Source organism: Hevea brasiliensis, chromosome 17 (genome assembly GCF_030052815.1).
Source record: "Hevea brasiliensis isolate MT/VB/25A 57/8 chromosome 17, ASM3005281v1, whole genome shotgun sequence".
Lineage (NCBI taxonomy): Eukaryota > Viridiplantae > Streptophyta > Magnoliopsida > Malpighiales > Euphorbiaceae > Hevea > Hevea brasiliensis.
The window spans coordinates 40,916,030-40,936,227 of NC_079509.1; the positions used below are offsets into that span (position 1 = coordinate 40,916,030).

At 26.7% G+C, this 20,198-nt stretch overlaps 1 protein-coding gene across 2 annotated transcripts; it reads left to right on the top strand.

Annotated features, from left to right (window-relative positions):
- The first annotated feature begins 249 nt into the window (after window positions 1–249).
- LOC110661881 (uncharacterized) lies at window positions 250–5,254 on the top strand. Of its 2 annotated transcripts, none has more exons than XM_021820706.2 (5): window positions 250–607; window positions 728–804; window positions 1,936–2,121; window positions 2,234–2,273; window positions 4,928–5,254. In XM_021820706.2, exons 2-5 carry the CDS (start codon window positions 802–804, stop codon window positions 5,005–5,007), a joined length of 309 nt encoding a protein of 102 aa, XP_021676398.1. In that variant the 5' UTR covers window positions 250–607; window positions 728–801; the 3' UTR covers window positions 5,008–5,254. The 2 variants fall into 2 exon arrangements, with proteins under 2 accessions (XP_021676398.1, XP_021676390.1); XM_021820698.2 differs by having other exon boundaries at window positions 256–607; window positions 758–804.
- The last annotated feature ends 14,944 nt before the right edge of the window (window positions 5,255–20,198 follow it).

Consider the following 20,198-nt stretch of genomic DNA (forward strand, 5'->3'; position numbering starts at 1 on the left):
TTTATTATCAAAATTTAATATTTTCTTAAATAATTATTTAATTTTAATTATAAAAATTAGTATAATTTTTGTCATAAAAAAATTATTTTTTACTTAAAAAACAGTTAGAAAAACAACTTAATTATTTTCTTGAGAAACTAGTTTTACAATTTTCTATTTAAAAAATTGGCCTATGTAAATATGAAATTCTAATTTTTAATTTTTTTAAAAAAATTATCACACTTTTAGCAAAGTAAATAGGCTAAGGAAATAGAGAGAAAAAAAAATGATTTCTTGCATCTTCCTTCCTGAAAACAAAATATTTCTTTGTAAAGAATTAAACACCATTTCTATTAAAATTACTTTTATACTTTTAACATTATAGAATAATAAAATCATAAATTTATGATAATGAAGTAATTTTCTTGGAAGACAAATTTCTCTTCTGTTTTAGCAAAATATCCTAACAGTAGAAAAAAAAAATAACTTCTATTTCCTTTCTTTTTTCTTTAATTTGTCCTCATTTCCTTCGCTCAATTAAGATCCAAACAAAGGTTAGAGAGGGAGAGAGTCAGCGCAACAGAGTTCACGGATTGCGAGGTTGATTTCCATCCCTCGGCCAAATTAGGTACGTTCTGATTTGCAATTGTTTTCGTCTTTACTTTCCCATCACTCACAGATACTGAATTTCTCTCTGTTAACTGATATGGCCTCTTCGATGAGCAAATTGGGCAATTGACATATGCAGATCAATACTTGTGAATGTTCATTTCTGCAGGAAGTCCCTCTCTTCTCCTCTTCTCTTTTGGTTCCTAGTTGAAGATGGTGAGTAAGCCTCTATACCCTTCTTCTGTTTCTACTCATTTTGGCGTTTTAAATGCATTTTTAATTTCAATATTCATCAATACTTCTATAGTTAGATTTGGTTGCAAAATCTTTGAATTTCTTTTATTGTTCAATTCGCTGATTGGCCAATGAAGACACTGATAGTGTATAACTGGAACAAGCCCTGGAATGCACTTGGACTGTTAGACTTCGAAGGCATGAGATAACGAAGGGAATGCTGTGGGGAAGTTGCTTTATTTGGTCATGGGTATTGCATTTAGCCAAGATTACTGTCGTTTTTGGCTGCAGTATCTCGTCAGTTACTAGAAATGTGGATATTGTTGGTGGGAATTTTGAATGTTCATAGAAGCACATAAATGTGATGATCTGAAGTCATCTTATCTTAGATTGTAGTCAAAACAAGCAAATTTGTAGAAACAATCAGCAAATGAAGAAACTGGGATGAATTTTAGGCTTACAACATTTGTATTGAGTTAGAACAAGTTATGAGGAAGTGAGAGAGAGAGAGAGAGAGAGGGAGTTAGGGAAAAGGGAAGAATCAGAAGAATTACCATCAGTTTATTATTATTTTATAAAGTAATCACACTCAAAACATGGAAAATATTTTCAAACAGAATACTTATAGGGATTGGTGTAAAATTCCGTGTTACGTTAGTTGTTGCAAGGGTAAGCTGAAGCCCAAGAGTACCTTGGATGTCACTTAAAGTTTTATAGCTTGGAAGGTTGGTGCTAGAGTCATTGCTGCATTTGAAGGTGACATATCCATGAACCGACTACGTAACACTATATAAGGTTAGGTTGCCTCTTTCTGTAATAGGATGTGCCTCCAGTACTAAATCAGTAAGCCATATATCACAATCTGTCCCAACAATATCCCTCTATGCAGACGCAAGTTCTAACTTTTTTTTGGATTTTCAGCTGTATTTGTTTGTTGTAACATCTTGTTTTTCACTCTTCTTAATTGATATCCAATTCTAATTTCTCATTTGACTAAAAGGTAAGTGAACTGAATTAGGAAATCAATATGCTAACATTTGTTTAAATATTCTTTTGGTTCCGTCTTCTGGTCTTTCTGCTCTTGGACTGATTTGTAGATTAATTATTTCACAGGCTATGTACGTCCGGGTTAAGCGTAACAAGACAACTTACTTTATCCAATGCGATCCAACTGAGAAAATTCTGGAGATTAAGCAGAAATTGCAAGTCTTGATTGATAAGCCAGTAAATGATCAGCGACTCATCTCATTGTCAAATGGGGAATTGTTGGAGGATTCAAAGACATTGGCAGAGCAGAAGGTACTACTCTAGAAATTACATTATTTATGCATCTTCGTTCTGGTAGCATTTTGAGATTTGAAACTCAAAATTTTTTTTGACATTTTTAAATAAACTCACTGCGTCTTCACAGGTTGAAAATGATGCAAAGTTGGCGTTAACCTTGAGAAAAGGTAGTCTCTCTTTCCCTTTCTGTTATGCATGTCTGTTTCATGCATATTCCTAATATTTTTTTTGCCTTTTCTATGTGCTTTGGTTATACTTATAGTTTTTATGAGTCATTTCATATGACTGAAAAGTAAAGACGCATGCAACAGAGTTTATAATACTTCCATGAGCTGCTCTGAGAATGTGTTTTAAGGTTAAATAACCTATAAATGTGAAGAAAAAGATATATCTCCAGATTTCTATTAGTACTGTAGAAGTCATTATGAGCTTTCAGCTTTGTTTCAACACTTGCATCAATGTGCTTTAATGCTTACTTGAGGCATGCATTCATTTTATTGGAAAAAAAAAATTGTGAATTGTTCTGTGGAAAGCTCAAATGAGGCAAATTTAGACAGCAGTATGTTTATTGAATAAGAAAATGAAAAAGAATGTTCAATTATCGGATTTCACAATCCATTTAGATCAGGTTTTTCCATTTTAGGTAGCATTATGTTTATCAAATGATCAAAGGAAAAGCAATGTTCTACTATAGATTTGACAATCCATTTATATCAAGTTGCTTTTTGAATCGCAAGAAATCAGCAATAGTTTTATCTGCTGAATGTATACTGAATTCTGATAAACCAGCATTCATATGTAGTAATTTGTTCTGTCTTTTTGAAACTGGTTGCTATTTAGGAATTTGATTTCCGTCAAAACTTTTTTAATTAAGGAAAAGCTTCTGAATTTTGCATAATTTTGTATCGGAAGCATTTTAAGTAATTTAAATGATTTTCATGGATGACAATGCTCTCTCCCTATTTCCACCCTCACTTTTTTCCCTTCAATTTATGGTTTATTATTTTACTTCTCAGTTACGCTATATGATATCTTAGATCCCATTATGATTTCGGCTGCATCTCCATTGCATTTCCTTTACTTCCTTTATAATAAAATTAACAGTTATGATTTGAATTACAATATTAGCCCCTACTTTTATTTTAATGGTAATTAGCAAAAAAAAAAACCCAAAAGTTTGATCTAAGCATCAAGTATGGCTAATTCTTTCTTTTTTTAATAAATTATTAAAAACCTACTTCAACAATAGTGTCAATTCACATAGAGGAGTGTTTTAGAGCACCTTAGGTGTTGATACTTGATAATACAATGTTTTATGCTGATATGACAACTCAACTCAACTAAACTTTTATTCCAAAAATTTATTGGAGTTGGCTATATGGATCTCTTTCTCCACTCTAAACGATTTTGGGCTAAATCTTCGGAAATGTATAATGCTTCTAGGTCATGTTGTACTATTCTCCTCCAAGTCAGTTTAGGTCTACCCCTTCTTTTCTTTCTATCATCTAACCCAATATGCTCTACTTATCTAATTAGAACTTCCGTATGTCTACGCTTCACATGACCAAACCACCTCAATCTTCCTTCTTTCAACTTATCCTCAATTGGTACCGCTCCTACCTTTTCTCTAATATTTTCATTTTGGACTTTATCTAGTCTAGTATGGCCACTTATGCACCTTAACATTCTCATCTCCGCAACTCTTATTTTAGACACATACGGCTCCCTCATTGCCCAACACTCACTACCATATAACATGGCCAGTCATATAGTTGTACGGTAAAATTTTCCTTTCAACTTATTGGGAATCTTGCGATTACATAAAACTCTTGTGGCACGTCTCCACTTTAACCATCCGGTTTTAATACTATGACTAAAATCCTTCTCACATCCCCCATCTACTTGAAGGATTGAGCCAAGATATTTAAAGTTGTTACTTTGGCGTAATACTATTCCATCCAAACTAACTTATTCCCTATCACATTTTAAAATATTATAAAATTTAGTAATCATTAGATATGGTAAAACACCTCTTCAGATTTGAAGAGAAATATATATATTAAAAGGTAAAAGAAAGAATTTAATATTTTACTTGCTCTCTGCCATGTTATACTTTTCTTCTTTTTCTTGTTTTATGCATAAAATGTAGTTCTCATTAGCAACTGGGGTTCTTTGGCACACCTCTTTTAGGTGGCCATAATTGGCAATTTGGGACCAATATTGAAGTAGGTTTATAAAATTTTATAAAAGAAAAGAAAAAGAATTAATCATAATTTATATTGGAACCAAAACTTTGGATTTCTGGATCATTAGCCCTTCATTTTAACTTGTAGATATGGGGTTCTTTTTCCAATGCAACCTGCATTATATAATGGCTTCTTGCATAGAAAGTTAATCTTTTTGGTGTTTTCTGATAGCTTGTATTTTCTTGTGTACTTTGGTAGAAGAGAATGAAAAGGTTAAGTTATCAGTCCTTTTACAATTTGGTTCGAATCCAGTGGTTGCATCATGCATTCATGCTCTGCATATGATTTGCATTGTTTTTTTGTTCATGCACTTCTAAAAGGTACTAACATTAGGAACTGTTCTGATTGAAATCTGATTTCTGTTCTGCTCTCCATTGTATGCTTCAGCAATGCAAGAGCCAAATCAACTTTCCCATAAAATTGATAGATCTTGAATCACTAGTGTTGGTTAAGATTACTCATAAAAGGAAATTTGAAAACTAACATCATATGGCACATGATTCCATATTGTTTGAATATTTTTTGCATGGTTGCATGGATTTGTGGTTTAATACATTTTTTTTTTTACCTTTCAGGCGACAATGAATTTGAGGATATCAATATTGTAAAGCCAGATGATTTCTACCAGACTCGAGATGGAATGGGTGAGCCTTGACCTTGAAAAGGCATTGCTGCAGGATATAGGTACTGCCGAACACACATATTGTAGCTCTCTGATGTGTTTATTGTTGGATTTTCCAGTATCATAATAACATTTTTGTTATTGTTTCAAATGAGAGTTCTTCTGTAAGCTTTCATACTTACTAGGCAATCTGACACTCTAAAAACTGTGGTTCTCATACCAGGATGTACTGTTGAACATATGGGTAATATTAATATAACTTTAAGGGTTGTAAATGTCATATGACTATGTCTCTCTCCTTCCACCGTGCAAAACTTTTCTCTTAAAAAAGATTGAGAGAGAACTGTGAATTTTGTCTAAAGATGATATGGAAACAAGCCACAAGTATCTGAGTTTTACTAGAATTATCGACTGTTTGTACATCGTTGGGTGTGTGCATGTGATCATATTGTCAACTGAAATGATTGAATGATACAGTGTGTTTGCCTTGACCAGGTGCCTCCCTTCTTTATCCTTCTTGTGCTTAACAACACCGTACAACCCCGCCCACTATCAAACGCCCCCTCCCTTTTTTTTTATTTTAATTTATTCTAATTCAACAAATTAAATATGATTTATATAATAATTTAAATTATTTTTATGTTGATTTTAATTGTTTTTAAACTTATTTAACTATTTAATTTTTAGATTTTTGTTAATTATTATTTTTTGATCGAATAATTTTTTAATTACTTTATTTGTAACAATATATTTTTTTATATTCAAATATTTATAAATTTTCAGACAATTCTTAATTGATATTATATAAAATTCAATACTATTATTTCTCTATTTATGATAAATTTGTTTAATTTATTAGAGAATAAAATGAATTTTAATTCACGGTTCCACTACAAATAGTTTTTTATGGTCTTTATGATTACAAATTTATTTTTGCTTAGGGAATACAATAAGTGATGGTGATGATGTTAAAAATATAAAATTTATTTTTATTAAAACTATTTTAGAATTATTTTTTTAAATATATACTATAACATGATGAATGACGTTTAGTTTAATGGGAAGTATTTTTATTGTTATAAGAGTTTTATTGTTATAAGATCTCAAGTTAAGTCACAATCGAACCTAATTATTCCAAATATATATATATATATATATATATATATATATATATATATATATATATATATATATATATATATTTTAAAATTTTAATATATAAAAATAATATAATGTCTAAAATTTTTATTAATTATTATATATTTTATTTTTATCTCTCAACCTTTTTAATAAAGATTCTATAATAGAAATAGATAATATATGTGTATTAATATATTGTATTTTATCTTATAATAATAGCTATTTATTATAGTATTAAGAGGGTAACTATTAAATAACTTATAAGTTACATATACAATTAGAGAATTAATAACTTAAATATAATTTAAAGTAATTAAATGATTATTAATTAAAAATAACAAAAAATTAATAGAGAAAGCCACGTGGTAATATAATGAACAATGCCACGTTGTAGCACTATGGGAATACTTTCTTGTTTTATATAGATAAGTAAGTCCAAACATAACACATTATATAAAATTATGATGGGGCCTATTTAAAATAATAGTTTACTAATTTTTCATTGATTGGGTGTATATACACCAAAGTGTGTATAAGAATTTTCCTATATAGATATATAAATATAGATTATTGTATATTTTATTTTTATTATATGCATAAATATATGTAACTTATTATAGTATTAAAAGGATAATTAGTAAATAACTTATAAGTTATATATACAATTAGAAAATTAATAACTCAATTATAATTTAAAGTAATAAATAAGTAATTAATTAAAAATAAAAAAATAAATAGAAAAGTCACGTGATAATACCATGAAGTAGAATGTCATGTGGTAGCACCATGAGAATACTTCTTGCTTTATATAGATACTAGCATAATGCCCATATTATGTATGGGTAATTTATAATCTTTATTTTTTAATTTAATTTTTAATTACATTTTAAATAAAATAAATTATTATAATTAAATTAATTTTAAATTAAAATTCTCTTTTATTTAATTTAATTTAAATAAATTTTTACTTATTATAATAATAATAAATTTTTAATTAATTTGTGATATAATAAATTAAAATACATATTTAATTCTTTTTATACATATATTAATAGTAGTTTCCATTATTATTTCATTTAAAATGTAATAAAAATACTTTATTAAAAAAAATTAAATTTTATGAAATTTTTATATTTTATCTCATAATTTATATAAATCAATATTTATTTTTATACATTATAGAAAATATATTATATTAATGAGAAAGTAATATTATTTTAAAAATATATAAATAGAATATTTTTTGTTATTAATATAATAGAAAAATTAAATTACTAATAATAAATTAAATTATTTAATTTTAATAATAATGAAGATATATAACATTATTATTAATTAAAAATAACTTTCTATTATATTATTTTTTAAAAATATTATATCTAAGTGTAAATTTTTTTTATTAATTTGATATGTTTTTTATAAAATAATTTTTGACAAAAATAATTATCGTTTTATATAAATTTATAATATAAAATAAATACATTTTATAAAAATTAAAATTTTAAAATATCATATTTTTTATTAATATAATAAATATTAAAAATATGTACTACTTTTTAAAAAACAGATTTCATAATTTTAATACTATAACTTTAATTGTTTTTAATCATCTTTATTTATAACTAAATTTTCGATGCTTGTAATTTATCTTTGAAATTCTACTTCTATATAAAAATATAGTTGAAAGATAATTTATGCATAAAAATATAAATATTGATTAAAATTTAAAAATAATTGTGTTGAAAATTAATGATAATAAAATATGGATAATCAAAATTGCAACGCCTTCACCGTAGGTAGTCCGTATATTTACTGTTCCGACGACTAATGTCTGTTCGGATAGTCAAAATGTCTAAAACTACACTTAAACTATAGTGAGGAGATATAAATTGATGGAATAAATATTAAGAAAATATAGAAAAAATTTAGAAAAATAAAATAAAATTTAGAGAATATATTAATTGATACAAAAATAATAATAATAATGCGATGAGCACCACGAATGGCTTTTTGGTCATTTCACCCCTAGAGGTGAATTTTTGATCTAAATATCAATTAAAATTTGAGAGAATTAAAATAATTAAAATAAATTAAAATTATAAATTTATTAGTGAAAAATGAGAAAAGAAATAAGAAGAAGAGAAAAGAAGAAGAAAAGAAAAGAAAAAAAGGATTTATGACATTTTAAAAATTAAAGTACAATATATATATATATATATAGCGACAAGAGCCAAAAATTTACTAACCTAACTTATCTTCTTCTCTACTTCTTCTCTCTCTCTTGGCCGGCTACTTTGGTCTTCTTTTTCACCATTTTTATTCAAGCTTAAAGCTTGATTCTCCTCACTCACTCACCAAAACCCATGGTCCCCTTCATTAAAAATCAAACCCACATCATAAGGAAGCTATTGATAGTAATAAGAAGAGGTAGAAGGAAAGTTTAACAAGTCACCAAAAAGGTTAGTGCTCTAACTACTATTCTTTCTTCTATAAGTATAAGAAGCATACTAAACTAAGTATATATTTCAAGAAAATCTTGAGAAAAGGAAGACTTGATTTTCGGCAGCCCTAAAAAGAAGATTAATTTGATGGTTTTAAATGGGTTAGGGAAGTGGATTAACAAGGTTAAAAGTGTTAGAATTTATTTACATAAGTGTATGTGGGATTTGGAAAAATTGAAATTAGGGTTTGATCTTGAATTGGAGATTTTGTGATTTGGCTTGTAATTGATGTTGTTGAGACTATTTGTTGCCTAATTGAAGTGCTATATATGCAAATTGAAGTAAGGAAGTTGGAGGATATTGAATATTTGGGAGTGCCATTTTCTACAGGTTGGGACTCAATAAGTCCAGTGTGTTTGATGAATCATAAATAAAATTATGTGACTCCAATTGGTATGAGGCCAATTGGAGGTGAAACTAAATCCAAAATAACCCATTTTTCATGAAGACATCATGCTCAAATTTCATCAAAATCCTGAACAATTTTCTGCCCAAATCCGGATGACCCTGCACAAAACTCAGAAAATAACTAAATGAATAGTATGTATTCATTTGGCCATAACTCCCTCTATACTGGTCCAAATGACCTGAATTTTATATCATTGGAAAGATTAGACATAAGGCTACAATTTTCATGAAGACCACAGAATCCAGAAATTCCTTAAACCAAACCAAATTGCTGGCCCAATTTGAGTCACAAAACTGCCTAGAATTAGGTTGTCCAGAAACTGCTGGATATAAACTTACCTGACCAATTTTGGCAAAATAGTCATAACTTGGTCTACAAGAACTCAAATATAATGAAACCAGTGGCAAAGTGTCCACAAGACACAGACTTACAAAATTTGTATTTTGACCAAAACCCAGAAATTAAGAGAACTAGATCAAATAATTGGAACAAGTCACTGCATCAAAACTTGGAATCTGACCAAACTTCATTTGACCCCAGAACAGTCTTTTAGTCATATCTCCCACTAGAAAAATCCAATTGAGATGAACCATACCTTTCCAGAAACCTAAGAAATAGGGCTCCAACTTTGTTTTAGAAACTTTTCTCAAATTATGCCTATAAGAACCTTAAAAATTGACTTGTAATCACTGACCTGAACTGAACACCTGTTGGCATAAGGCATATGAGTCAAGGTCAGTTAATTGGCCATAAATAATTTCACAAAACTTGAAAAATTGTGATACAAATTTCTCAATGATCATAAGACATAGGGCAACAATTTCTATGAAGATCACTATGCCTAAAAGTGACTGTAACATGTTCCATTAATTAGGTAAAATTGAAGTCCAAAAGCTGCCTAGTTAAGGAATCAGAATCTGGAAATGAATAAGTTATGGTTATCTAACCATAACTTGAGTTCTAAAAATCAAATTAACATGATTCAAAAGGGAAAATAAAGATAAGACATAGAGAAACAACTTCCATGAATGAAGTGTGGCTAAATAGTGACTACAAACTGATTATATGGATAGGCAAAAGTAAGGCACAAAAAACTGAAACCAAAGAATGGTCCATGAGATAAATTATCTTATGGTAGGGAATTTAACCCTAACAAGCCATTAAACACTAAACCACATGAAAGCGGTATGTGGGATCTATTTTTCCACTATAAAGTGATATGAATGTTTCAAATAAATAAGTGATAATGTGTAATTGCCTATAATATACATAGACTTATTTATTTAATTTGGATCAATTGGTATACTAAATAGGGACTACAGATAGCAGTACTGCCCATAGGAATAATTATTAACAGATAAAATCTGTCTGATAGGATTATTCTACAGGCTTTATGCCTGCCTGTTAGCCATTGTGCCTAATATTATATCTGGCTTAAATGCCTGCCCGCAGGCTTCATGCCTGACATGACCGACGTATACTGGATAGACATATGGCTGTCTAACTAGTATACTCCTGTGTATCCAGCTTTTATAATTTGTTATAGGTTTCTTGGGCACTGAAAATGATAAATTAAGACTGAATATACAATAAGTAAACAGAAAAGATCTCAATAATTTTAATTATTTTCAAAGTGCAATAAAAACATAAAATACCTAGAAATTGTGAATTGCCATATAGAATTATTATTTCAATTGTTCATTTATTGTTATTATAAATTATGCACCACTAAGCGTTATGCTTAACGCGTTGGTTTTCCATCGCGTAGGTATTAGAGACCATTCTGAGCAGCCGCAACAGCAATAGTAGTAGTGCTCATACAGATGCCGATCAGATTTGCTAGTGTTTACTAGTCACCTCGACAGTTATAATTTTGTTAGTAGGGTCCATGTATGTCTAGATTTTGTTCTTTTGTTCATTGTACATAAACACATGATGTATTTCATTTTGAGATTGTAATGTAAACTTGTAAATTATTATCTATGAATTTCTATATGAATGCAATAGATGATATCCTTTTGAGATCTCATAAATAGTTGTGAATGATTTGATATAGGAGAATAAGATATGGAAAAATGTGAAATGAATATGAACATGTTAACAGGTAACTAGTAGAACCCGCCAAATGCTAACAAAACAAAGGAGGCTTTGTTCGGGTTTCTATTAAAAAAAAAATTTCTACACATGGATTACCATTTTAAAAGATATTAAAAATTGACATTGAACATGATAAGACAAGATAGGTTGCCTCGACACCGAATGTGGCATTTCTTGCTCAGCTATACAGTAGACGGGTAAGGGGCGTCATAAAAATATTAGTTATTATTGCATTCGATACATAATTATAATGAAATAAGATATTCAAAAGTTTAAGAAATTCTTAATAAGAAATTTATAAAAAATTAATAATTAAATAAATATTAATTAAATATATTTAAATAATAAATTTTGAGAATGATAACTAATAACTTTGAAAGAAATAATAAAAACATAATGTGAATCAAAAAAGGTTTAAGAGTATTTATGTGAAATGAAAATAATTGATAAGAAGAGAGTGTTTAATATATATTAAATGTCTCATATGATATATTATATATAGACAAATAAATAAAAACTATTTAAATAAAAAATTAATTTATAATGAAATATTATTTAATTGAAAAATGAAAACAAACATTCAAATATAATTTTTGTAATAGTAAAATATTTTCTATTTACTTGGCCGTTTCAATTAAATCGTCGTAAGTTGGCAATAATAATAATAATAATAATAATAATAATTAATTTTAGGAAAGTAAAATAAAAAGAATATTAAATTATTAACATAAAAATTATAAATACTAATTATAAATAAGTCAAGTTTCTTATTTTATTTTTATAACTTTTTATGTAAACTATACTTTTTATCTCTCAAATTTTTTAATAATGATTTCACTATAAAAATAATTGAAAAAATAACAATGCAATAAAAATATTTATTAAAGACATGAAATAATTTCATGTTGATTAAATTATATGATAATTTATTATAAGATCATAAATTAATGATCAAATTTCTTTAAACTAATGGCCATTAATGACCTTCTTTTATTATTACTATTACTATTATTATTATTATTATTATTATTATTATTATTATTATTATTATTATGGAGGATAACATGTAACAAATAATGTTTTTGCATAATAAGTTTATAAAAAAATAATATAAATAATTTTTAAATATTACATTTAATCATAAAAAATTTTAATTTTTTTAAAATTAAATTTTAAAGTAAATAATAATTTAAATAAAAAATGTTAAGCTAGTATTATAAATAATAATAATTAAAGAGAAAGAAAAAAAATTAAATAATAATTAGTGTTTATAAAATAATATAAATAATTTTAAATATTATATTTAATTACATAATATCTTAATTTTTAAAAATTAAATTTTAAAAAAAAATAATAATTTAAATTATAAATGTTAAGGTAGTTTTGTAAATAATAATGATAATTAAAAGAGAATAAAAAATTAAATAATAATTAGTATAAAGGAGAATATTTATGATTAATTATGATATCACAAATTAATAGTTAATTTTCTTTAAACTATTGGCTATCAATGGCCTATTATTATTATTATTATTATTATTATTATTATTATTATTATTATTATTATTATTATTATTATTATTATTATTTAAACTATTTTTTATTTTAAAATATTATTATTATTATTATTATTAATGGTAATATTTGGTAAATAATATTTTTACATAAATAAATTTAAATTTTTTTTAATATTACATTTGATTATAAAAAGTCTTAATTTTTTAAAAATCAAATTATAAAAAAAATAATAATTTAAATTATAAATATTAAACTAATATTATAAATAATAATGATAATTGAAGGAGAAATAAAAAATAATAATAATCAGTATAAAGGAAAGTATTTATGGAATGTGACATGCGGCAAACTTTTTAAAGAAAGTGCCACGTGTCATTTCCTTGGGAATTACTCTTTGCTTTATATATATATATACTAGCGGAATACCCGTGCTATACACGGTAATATATATATATATATATATATATATATATATATATATATATATATATATATATTATTTTTCAGTTAAAATAATTTTAATATTACTATTTAAAATATTAAAATTTTAAAATATTAATAATAAATTTTAATCAAATAAGTGAACAATTACTTTCAAATCAATGAATTTAATAGTCATAAATTTTTTTTAATAGCCATAATGTCATGACCCAACCCATGGGCCAGACCGGCACTAGGACCTGGGCTAGCTTAAAACCCCCGAGGCCCGTAGTAAGCCTAACTATTCATTTAACCCAACTCTAAGGCCCATTTGGGCCCAATTTCAAGAAATCAACCGGACAGAGTCCGGCCATAAAATGGACCTTTCAACGGGGAGTTTTTGACTCACCCGACCTGTAAACAGAATAAATACTCATTTGGGGAGCTCAGCTCATCCTCCACATACTCATATCATCATAAAAATAAATGGGACCTCAGCTTTCTCATCCAGTCCCTCAAAATGCATGTGATAATAATTTTACAGGTCCAAAATAACAATTTATATTACAGACCCAAATCAATTAAATATTTCTAACACATGCGAAAATTCTAGAAGTTTATAGAATTACTCAAACATGAATAAACGACCTGCGAGGGAGAAAAGTAGGTTAACCTCAAAAATATCCTCCTGTGGCCTGGAAAAATATTGAACAGGAGTGAGCGTTCGACTCAGAGAGTAAAATATCAATTTTAACCATAATCTCTATAACTATCTAAAACTAATGCACCCCGTAGAGTGAAATGCAACAACAGCAATAATTTCACGTCATAACATCAAAAATGTAATTTGGAGCACTCACACACCCAGTAATATCAATCATAACATATGGGAGCTGATCCCCTATACAGCTCTTTTAAATCCAACCTGTGCCAGCGAAGAACTCAGCTTGGACTTCCACTTAATAACCAAATCGGGGTCCCAGCGAAGAACTCAAGCCGTGTCTACCCCGAAGGACCGGGTCCCAGCGAAGATCTCAAGCCGTGTCTACCCGTCCTATACATAGTCCACACCACATCACACGCACGCCAACGTACGCACACTGCTCTAAATTACCACAATAACATCCATGGCACTTTAACAGTTATGAATGCAACATAAAACGTGCCTAGAGTTTAACTACATAGATACATACATATAAGTGATGCATGGGCATGCTTAAACATATAATAATATTGAAATTACAATTAAAATTAATATTTTACTCACAGACTTGACAGCGGTCACTGTGGCGGCTGGGCGGAGGAAGAAGGCTGTTCCGGATCACCTGACAATTACATTACAATTATTTAATACAATAGACTCAATACAAACCAAGAGAAAAACCAAATACGTCCTAAGTCATGCCGAAAATCCGGCAGAGTCTCCCCTACACCTAGGACCTACCCAACCTGAAAAAGGGCTTAAACACACTTCTATATTCACAACCCATATATCTACAACTCAATCACATCACACAGCCCCTCCTGGGCCCATCAAATCAGTCATCCATCACAATATGTAAAATTTCAATTTAGTCCTTATAATTGATCATTTTTGCAAAAACTGCCCAAATAAGCTCTAAAAATTCTAAAACTTTGCCCCGCGGTCCTTAGCAATATTACTAGGCTATTGCAAAAAGAATCATAATTTTCTGAGCTACCACGAATATTTTATGGATTTTTAATCCTATTTAAGCTCTAGAAATTTATGAAAAAGCAAGGTTCGGGTTTACCTTTGCCGATTCCGACTCCAGGGATCGGCTCGGGACATCTGACAATGGTGGGGTAGCCAAAACCTCGATTCAATTCGAAGATTTTTTCCGGTAGCCGGTCTGTCTGGCTGAAAATTCACAAACCCGGATAACTATCGAATTTTCGCGAATTGAAGATACCTACACGAAGCCCACAACACGGGGGTTAGTACATAAATTTTACGGAATTTTCTAAGCTCATTAAGTGCTCAGAAAAATACTGCGAAGTTCCGTGGGACCCACCGAAAAACGGTGTCCAAAAAATTTGAAATTTATATCGCCGCGAAACTCTCGACGAGTGGAGCGCTCTGGTACTCTCGGTTTTCTCGTGGGGTTCACGGTTTACGAGAAATCTAGCCCAAAAGTCAAAATGGGCTAAAACTTCCCGGGCAAAAATTGGACAAACTGCTCAATGGATTTCGGTGTTCTTGGTGTCTATGGAAAGCTCTCGATGAGTAGATAGATTTAGACACAAGATGCGGTCCGATTGGTGGTCGGATCGACCGGATTTCAGCCGGGAAGATGAAGCAGCGCGCTTGCTCGTCGCGTTGCTTCGGGAGCCTTTTTCCGGCGTTCTAGGCGGCGGCCGGGGAGGTGCGCCCGCCGGCTGGGGTGGCAGGGGAGGCGGCAGCGGCGCAGCAAGGGGAGGAGGGAGGAGAGAGAAAACAGGAGAGAAAGAGAGGAAGGAGGAAACGCACAAGGGAGAAAAAGAGAAGAAGAAGGAGCCGGTCAGATTTGACCGATCCGGTCCAATTCGATTCGGCCGGTTAGATTCGAAATACAAAATTTTAAATTTTTACTCTGCCTTGGCACCGAAAACGAGGTCCAAAAATTCTGAAAAAATTCTAGAAAACTCAGAAAAATTCATAGACTCCAAATATATTTTTAGTTTTATCACGTGGTCTTTAAATAAATTTTTAAAAATCATCAAAGTTTTATATTTTCAGAAAATCAAACCGGATTTCGAAAATCTGAAAAATTTCAAATAATTTCCTAAAATTTAAATAAAATTAAAACATCAATATTTGCCCAAAAATAATAATTTTAAAAATTAGGGGTGTTACACATAAATTATTCTTCATATATTATAATAATAATAATAATAATAATAATAATAATAATAATAATAAAATTATTTTAAAATAATAAAAATAAAATAAAATTAAAGTAAATTAAAATTTATAAAATGCATAAAAGAAAGAGAAAAAACTTTTAAATATTAATTTTTCTTTAAAGTAAATATGAGTCTTGATTTTATTGCAATTGACTTTTTAAATTAAAAATTAGAAACATAATAACATGTGATAATTATATTTAGTAATTATATTACATCTGTTTAAAAAATACAAAAAATACTTAATGTTGAATTTTCTCTTTTAAAAAATTAAAAATTAATGGATAGTTATTACCTTTAATTATTCGACATGTTTAAAAAAAATTAATCATTAATTTCTTATAAAAATTTAAATATACTTAATTGTAATTTAGAGCAGATATTTTAAAAGAAATTAAACTTTTAGTTGTAGTAATAATTGAAAAATCATTTTAATATTAGTTGAATTTTAAAATTAAATGTCTTAAATTGCCAAATTATTAGTAATTAAATACTGCATCTAATTGTAATAAATGTGTTAAAAAATATTTCACTTTTCTTTAAAGTAATTGCCATTGACTTTTTAAATTAAAAAGTAGAAAACTTGTAATGAATGACAATTATATTTAGTAATCAATATTTTTTTATTATTTAAATTTTAAATATCAAAATAATTAAGAATCATATTTAAAAATAAAACTATATAATAATTATATATTACAATTGTTTAAGAAATATAGAAAAATTATTATCAATAAATTTTATTAAAAATTACTACTTGCTATAAATGCGACAAATTTAAAATCCTATATCTTCTTAAATTTGTTTTATAAAATCTGAACAACCTCTTCATTAGAAAGCGAATATGGAATATACATAAATTAACATATATGTGTTCATTCAGTATAATTAATAAATTAATATGATTAACTCTTAATTTTTCTTATTTTTAATTAAATTAAGCTTTTCTAGATATTTATAATAATAATAGCAACAACAACAACAACAACAACAACAACAACAATAATAATAATAATAATAATAATAATAGCTACTTATTATAATACTAAAATATAATAATTATATAATTTTTAACTTACATATACATAATTAGGGAATTAATAACTTAATCATAATTTATAAAAATTGTATTAATAATTAATTTTTTTAAATAATAATAAAATAGTATAACATAACATAATTAATATTAACTAAATTAATAATATTAATTATTTATTAATATACTATAAAAAATATCAAAAAAATAATGAAAATTAAATATTAATATAAATTTATTGTTTACCATTGCTATGAAAATAAATTTTTATTTCATTTCATTTTTCCACAATTTATTTTATATAGCATTTAATATACAAATAAAAATATGTCTTTATTAAATGAATACTAAAATAAGATAGGTAAAGATAAAATAATATTAAAGTAAATTAAAAATTATTAAATACATAAAAGAGAGAGAGAAAGAAAGCAAAATATTTAATTCCATGTGACTACTTTCATAGCATAATTTTAAATTATTTTATTAATTTTAAGATATATATAATTTTTAAATTTTTATAATTAAATGAAATAATTAAAAATTTAAGAATAGAAATTTATAAAATTATTAAAATATGTCTAATATTATAAATTAATTAACCATAAAAATTGTGATAAAATGATAATAGTAAAAATAATTAATGGTAACAGTAATGGTAATAATTAATTACATTAATTAATATAATTATTAAATATTCTCTCTCTCTCTCTCTCTCTCTCTCTCTCTCTCTCTCTCTCTCTCTCTCTCTCTCTCTCTCTATATATATATATATATATAATAAAGAGTTTTTCCTATATCTAATTAAATTAAGATTTCTAAATAATAATAATAATAATTATTATTATTATTATAATAATAATAATAGCTACTTATTATAATATTAAAGTAATAACTAAGTAAATAGTTTGTAACTTATATATGCATGATTAGAGAATTAATAGCTTAATCATAATTTTAAAAAATTATATCATTAATTAATTTTTCTAAATGATAATAAAACACTGTAACATAATTAATATTAACCAAACTAATAATATTAATTATTTATTAATATACTATAAAAAAATATAAAACTATAAAAAAAATAAAATTGAATATTGATATAAATATTTTATTTGCCATAATTATGAAAATAAATTTTTATTTCATTTCATTTTTTCATAATTCATTATATATATATATATATATATATATATATATCTCTTAATCACCAAGAATCTTAGTCCTAATTTAGAGTAAATATTTTAAAGAAAATTAAATTTAATTAAAACTATTTAGAAAATATAAATAAAATTTAATGTTGACCTTTCATTTTTTTAAAATTAAAGAATAATTACTTTTAAAATTTTAATAATTAATTTCTCACAAAAATTTAAATATCCCCTAATTTCTAATTTTAATTTAAATATAACTATTTGGGAAATATAGATAAATTTTAATTTTGATCTTTTTTTTAAATAACTTTTAAAAATTAGACATCTTTTTAAAAAAATTAATTATTAATTTCTCACAAATATTCAAATAGCCTTGATTTTTTATTCTAATTTAGAACATATATTTTAAAGAAAATTAAATTTAATTAAAACTATTTAAAAAATATAAATAAAATTTAATGTTAACCTTTCATTTTTTTTAAAAATAAAAAATATTTAAATTTAGAAAGTATATAATATTTATATATTTCAACTCTTTAGAAAAATACTGAAAAGATTAGGTGTCCAAAGCATAGTCTTTTTTGTAGTTACCATTCATTTCTTCTTCTCCTTCATTTTATTAGTATTTTGCTTTAAAATGACAATCCCCCTTGTGATTCTTTCTAGATTCACACTTCTTCTGCAACTCTTTATGGTAATTTTGCTATATTTTTTTTCATTTGACTTGGTTACACTTTGTTCTGTGTTATATTTATTGTTGAGATTGTTGATTTTCTACTTAATTTCTCTAAAAAGAAAAATATTTCAACTTTATTTTTAAAGAATATAAAAAACCTTTCTTACTAAGAAGATTGTTTTTTTAGGCTTGTTATTTTGCAAGAATATGATCATTCTATTCTAATGCTTGTTAAATAAAAATTGCCTTTATTTATTTATTTGTTTTTCCTTTTAATACTATAGGAGATATGTTTTATTTGTTGAGGTGAATCTTATGATAGATTTTTCTAGTATTTGATTTGTAAATTTGAGGTTGTAGTGCTGATCTAATGATATGTTTGTGGTACAACCTCCAAATGAAGACACGTGGCTTGCAGTGACTTCTTTGCCTCATTTCAAGTTTGAAGAATCATTCAATTCACAAATAATAGAATTTAGATAATAGAGAATAGAATATTATTCCCTTAATTTCTTGTACTCAAGAAATTGAACTTTAATATTGATAAAAAAGAAAATATGTGTATTTAGCATATTGAAGATCCTTTTTATGTGTGTTTAGGCAGTAAAAAGTTAAATTTAGATTATTACTTAAAAATTAAATAAGGAGAAAAAATTGCTATCAATAAAATTGACAAATGAGGTAAGGAAAAAAATTGCTAACAATAAATTTAATTTAATATATTTGACATATGTGGGAAGGAGAAAATATTACTAACAATAAATTTAATTTAATATTGCCATTTGGCATTACTATTTAGCAAAAAAATTTGACTACTTTAAATAGTGCCATGTGGTATAAATATAATTATTTTAGAATCCTATATGATAGCATCAGGTAAAAATCTGTCTACTTTATATATATATATATATATATATATATATATATATATATATATATATATATATATATATATATATATATATAGTAAAAAGTTAAATTTGGATTATAACTTAAAAATTAAATAGCATGTCACGACCCAACCTATGGGCCGGACTGGCACTAGGACCTGGGCCAGCCTAAAGCCCCCGAGGCCTGTAGTAAGCCTAACTATTCATTAACCCAACTCTAAGGCCCATTTGGGCCCAATTTCAAGAAATCAACCGGACAGAGTCCGGCCATAAAATTGACCTTTCAACGGGGAGTTTTTGACTCACTCGATCTGTAAATACATTATATAATAAATTGGGGAGCTCAGCTCACCCTCCACATACTCAAATTTCATAAAAATAAATGGGAGCTCAGCTCCCTCATCCAGTCCATCAAACATGCATAAAATATTAAGTTTATAGGTCCAAAATAAAAATTTATATTACAGACCCAAATCAAA

What these genes read in the sequence shown, in the direction of transcription:
- LOC110661881 (XM_021820706.2), top strand. An exon ending in AGACATTGGCAGAGCAGAAG is followed by an intron (nt 2,122 to 2,233) that starts GTACTACTCTAG and finishes GCGTCTTCACAG; the next exon opens with GTTGAAAATGATGCAAAGTT. An exon ending in GGCGTTAACCTTGAGAAAAG is followed by an intron (nt 2,274 to 4,927) that starts GTAGTCTCTCTT and finishes TTTACCTTTCAG; the next exon opens with GCGACAATGAATTTGAGGAT.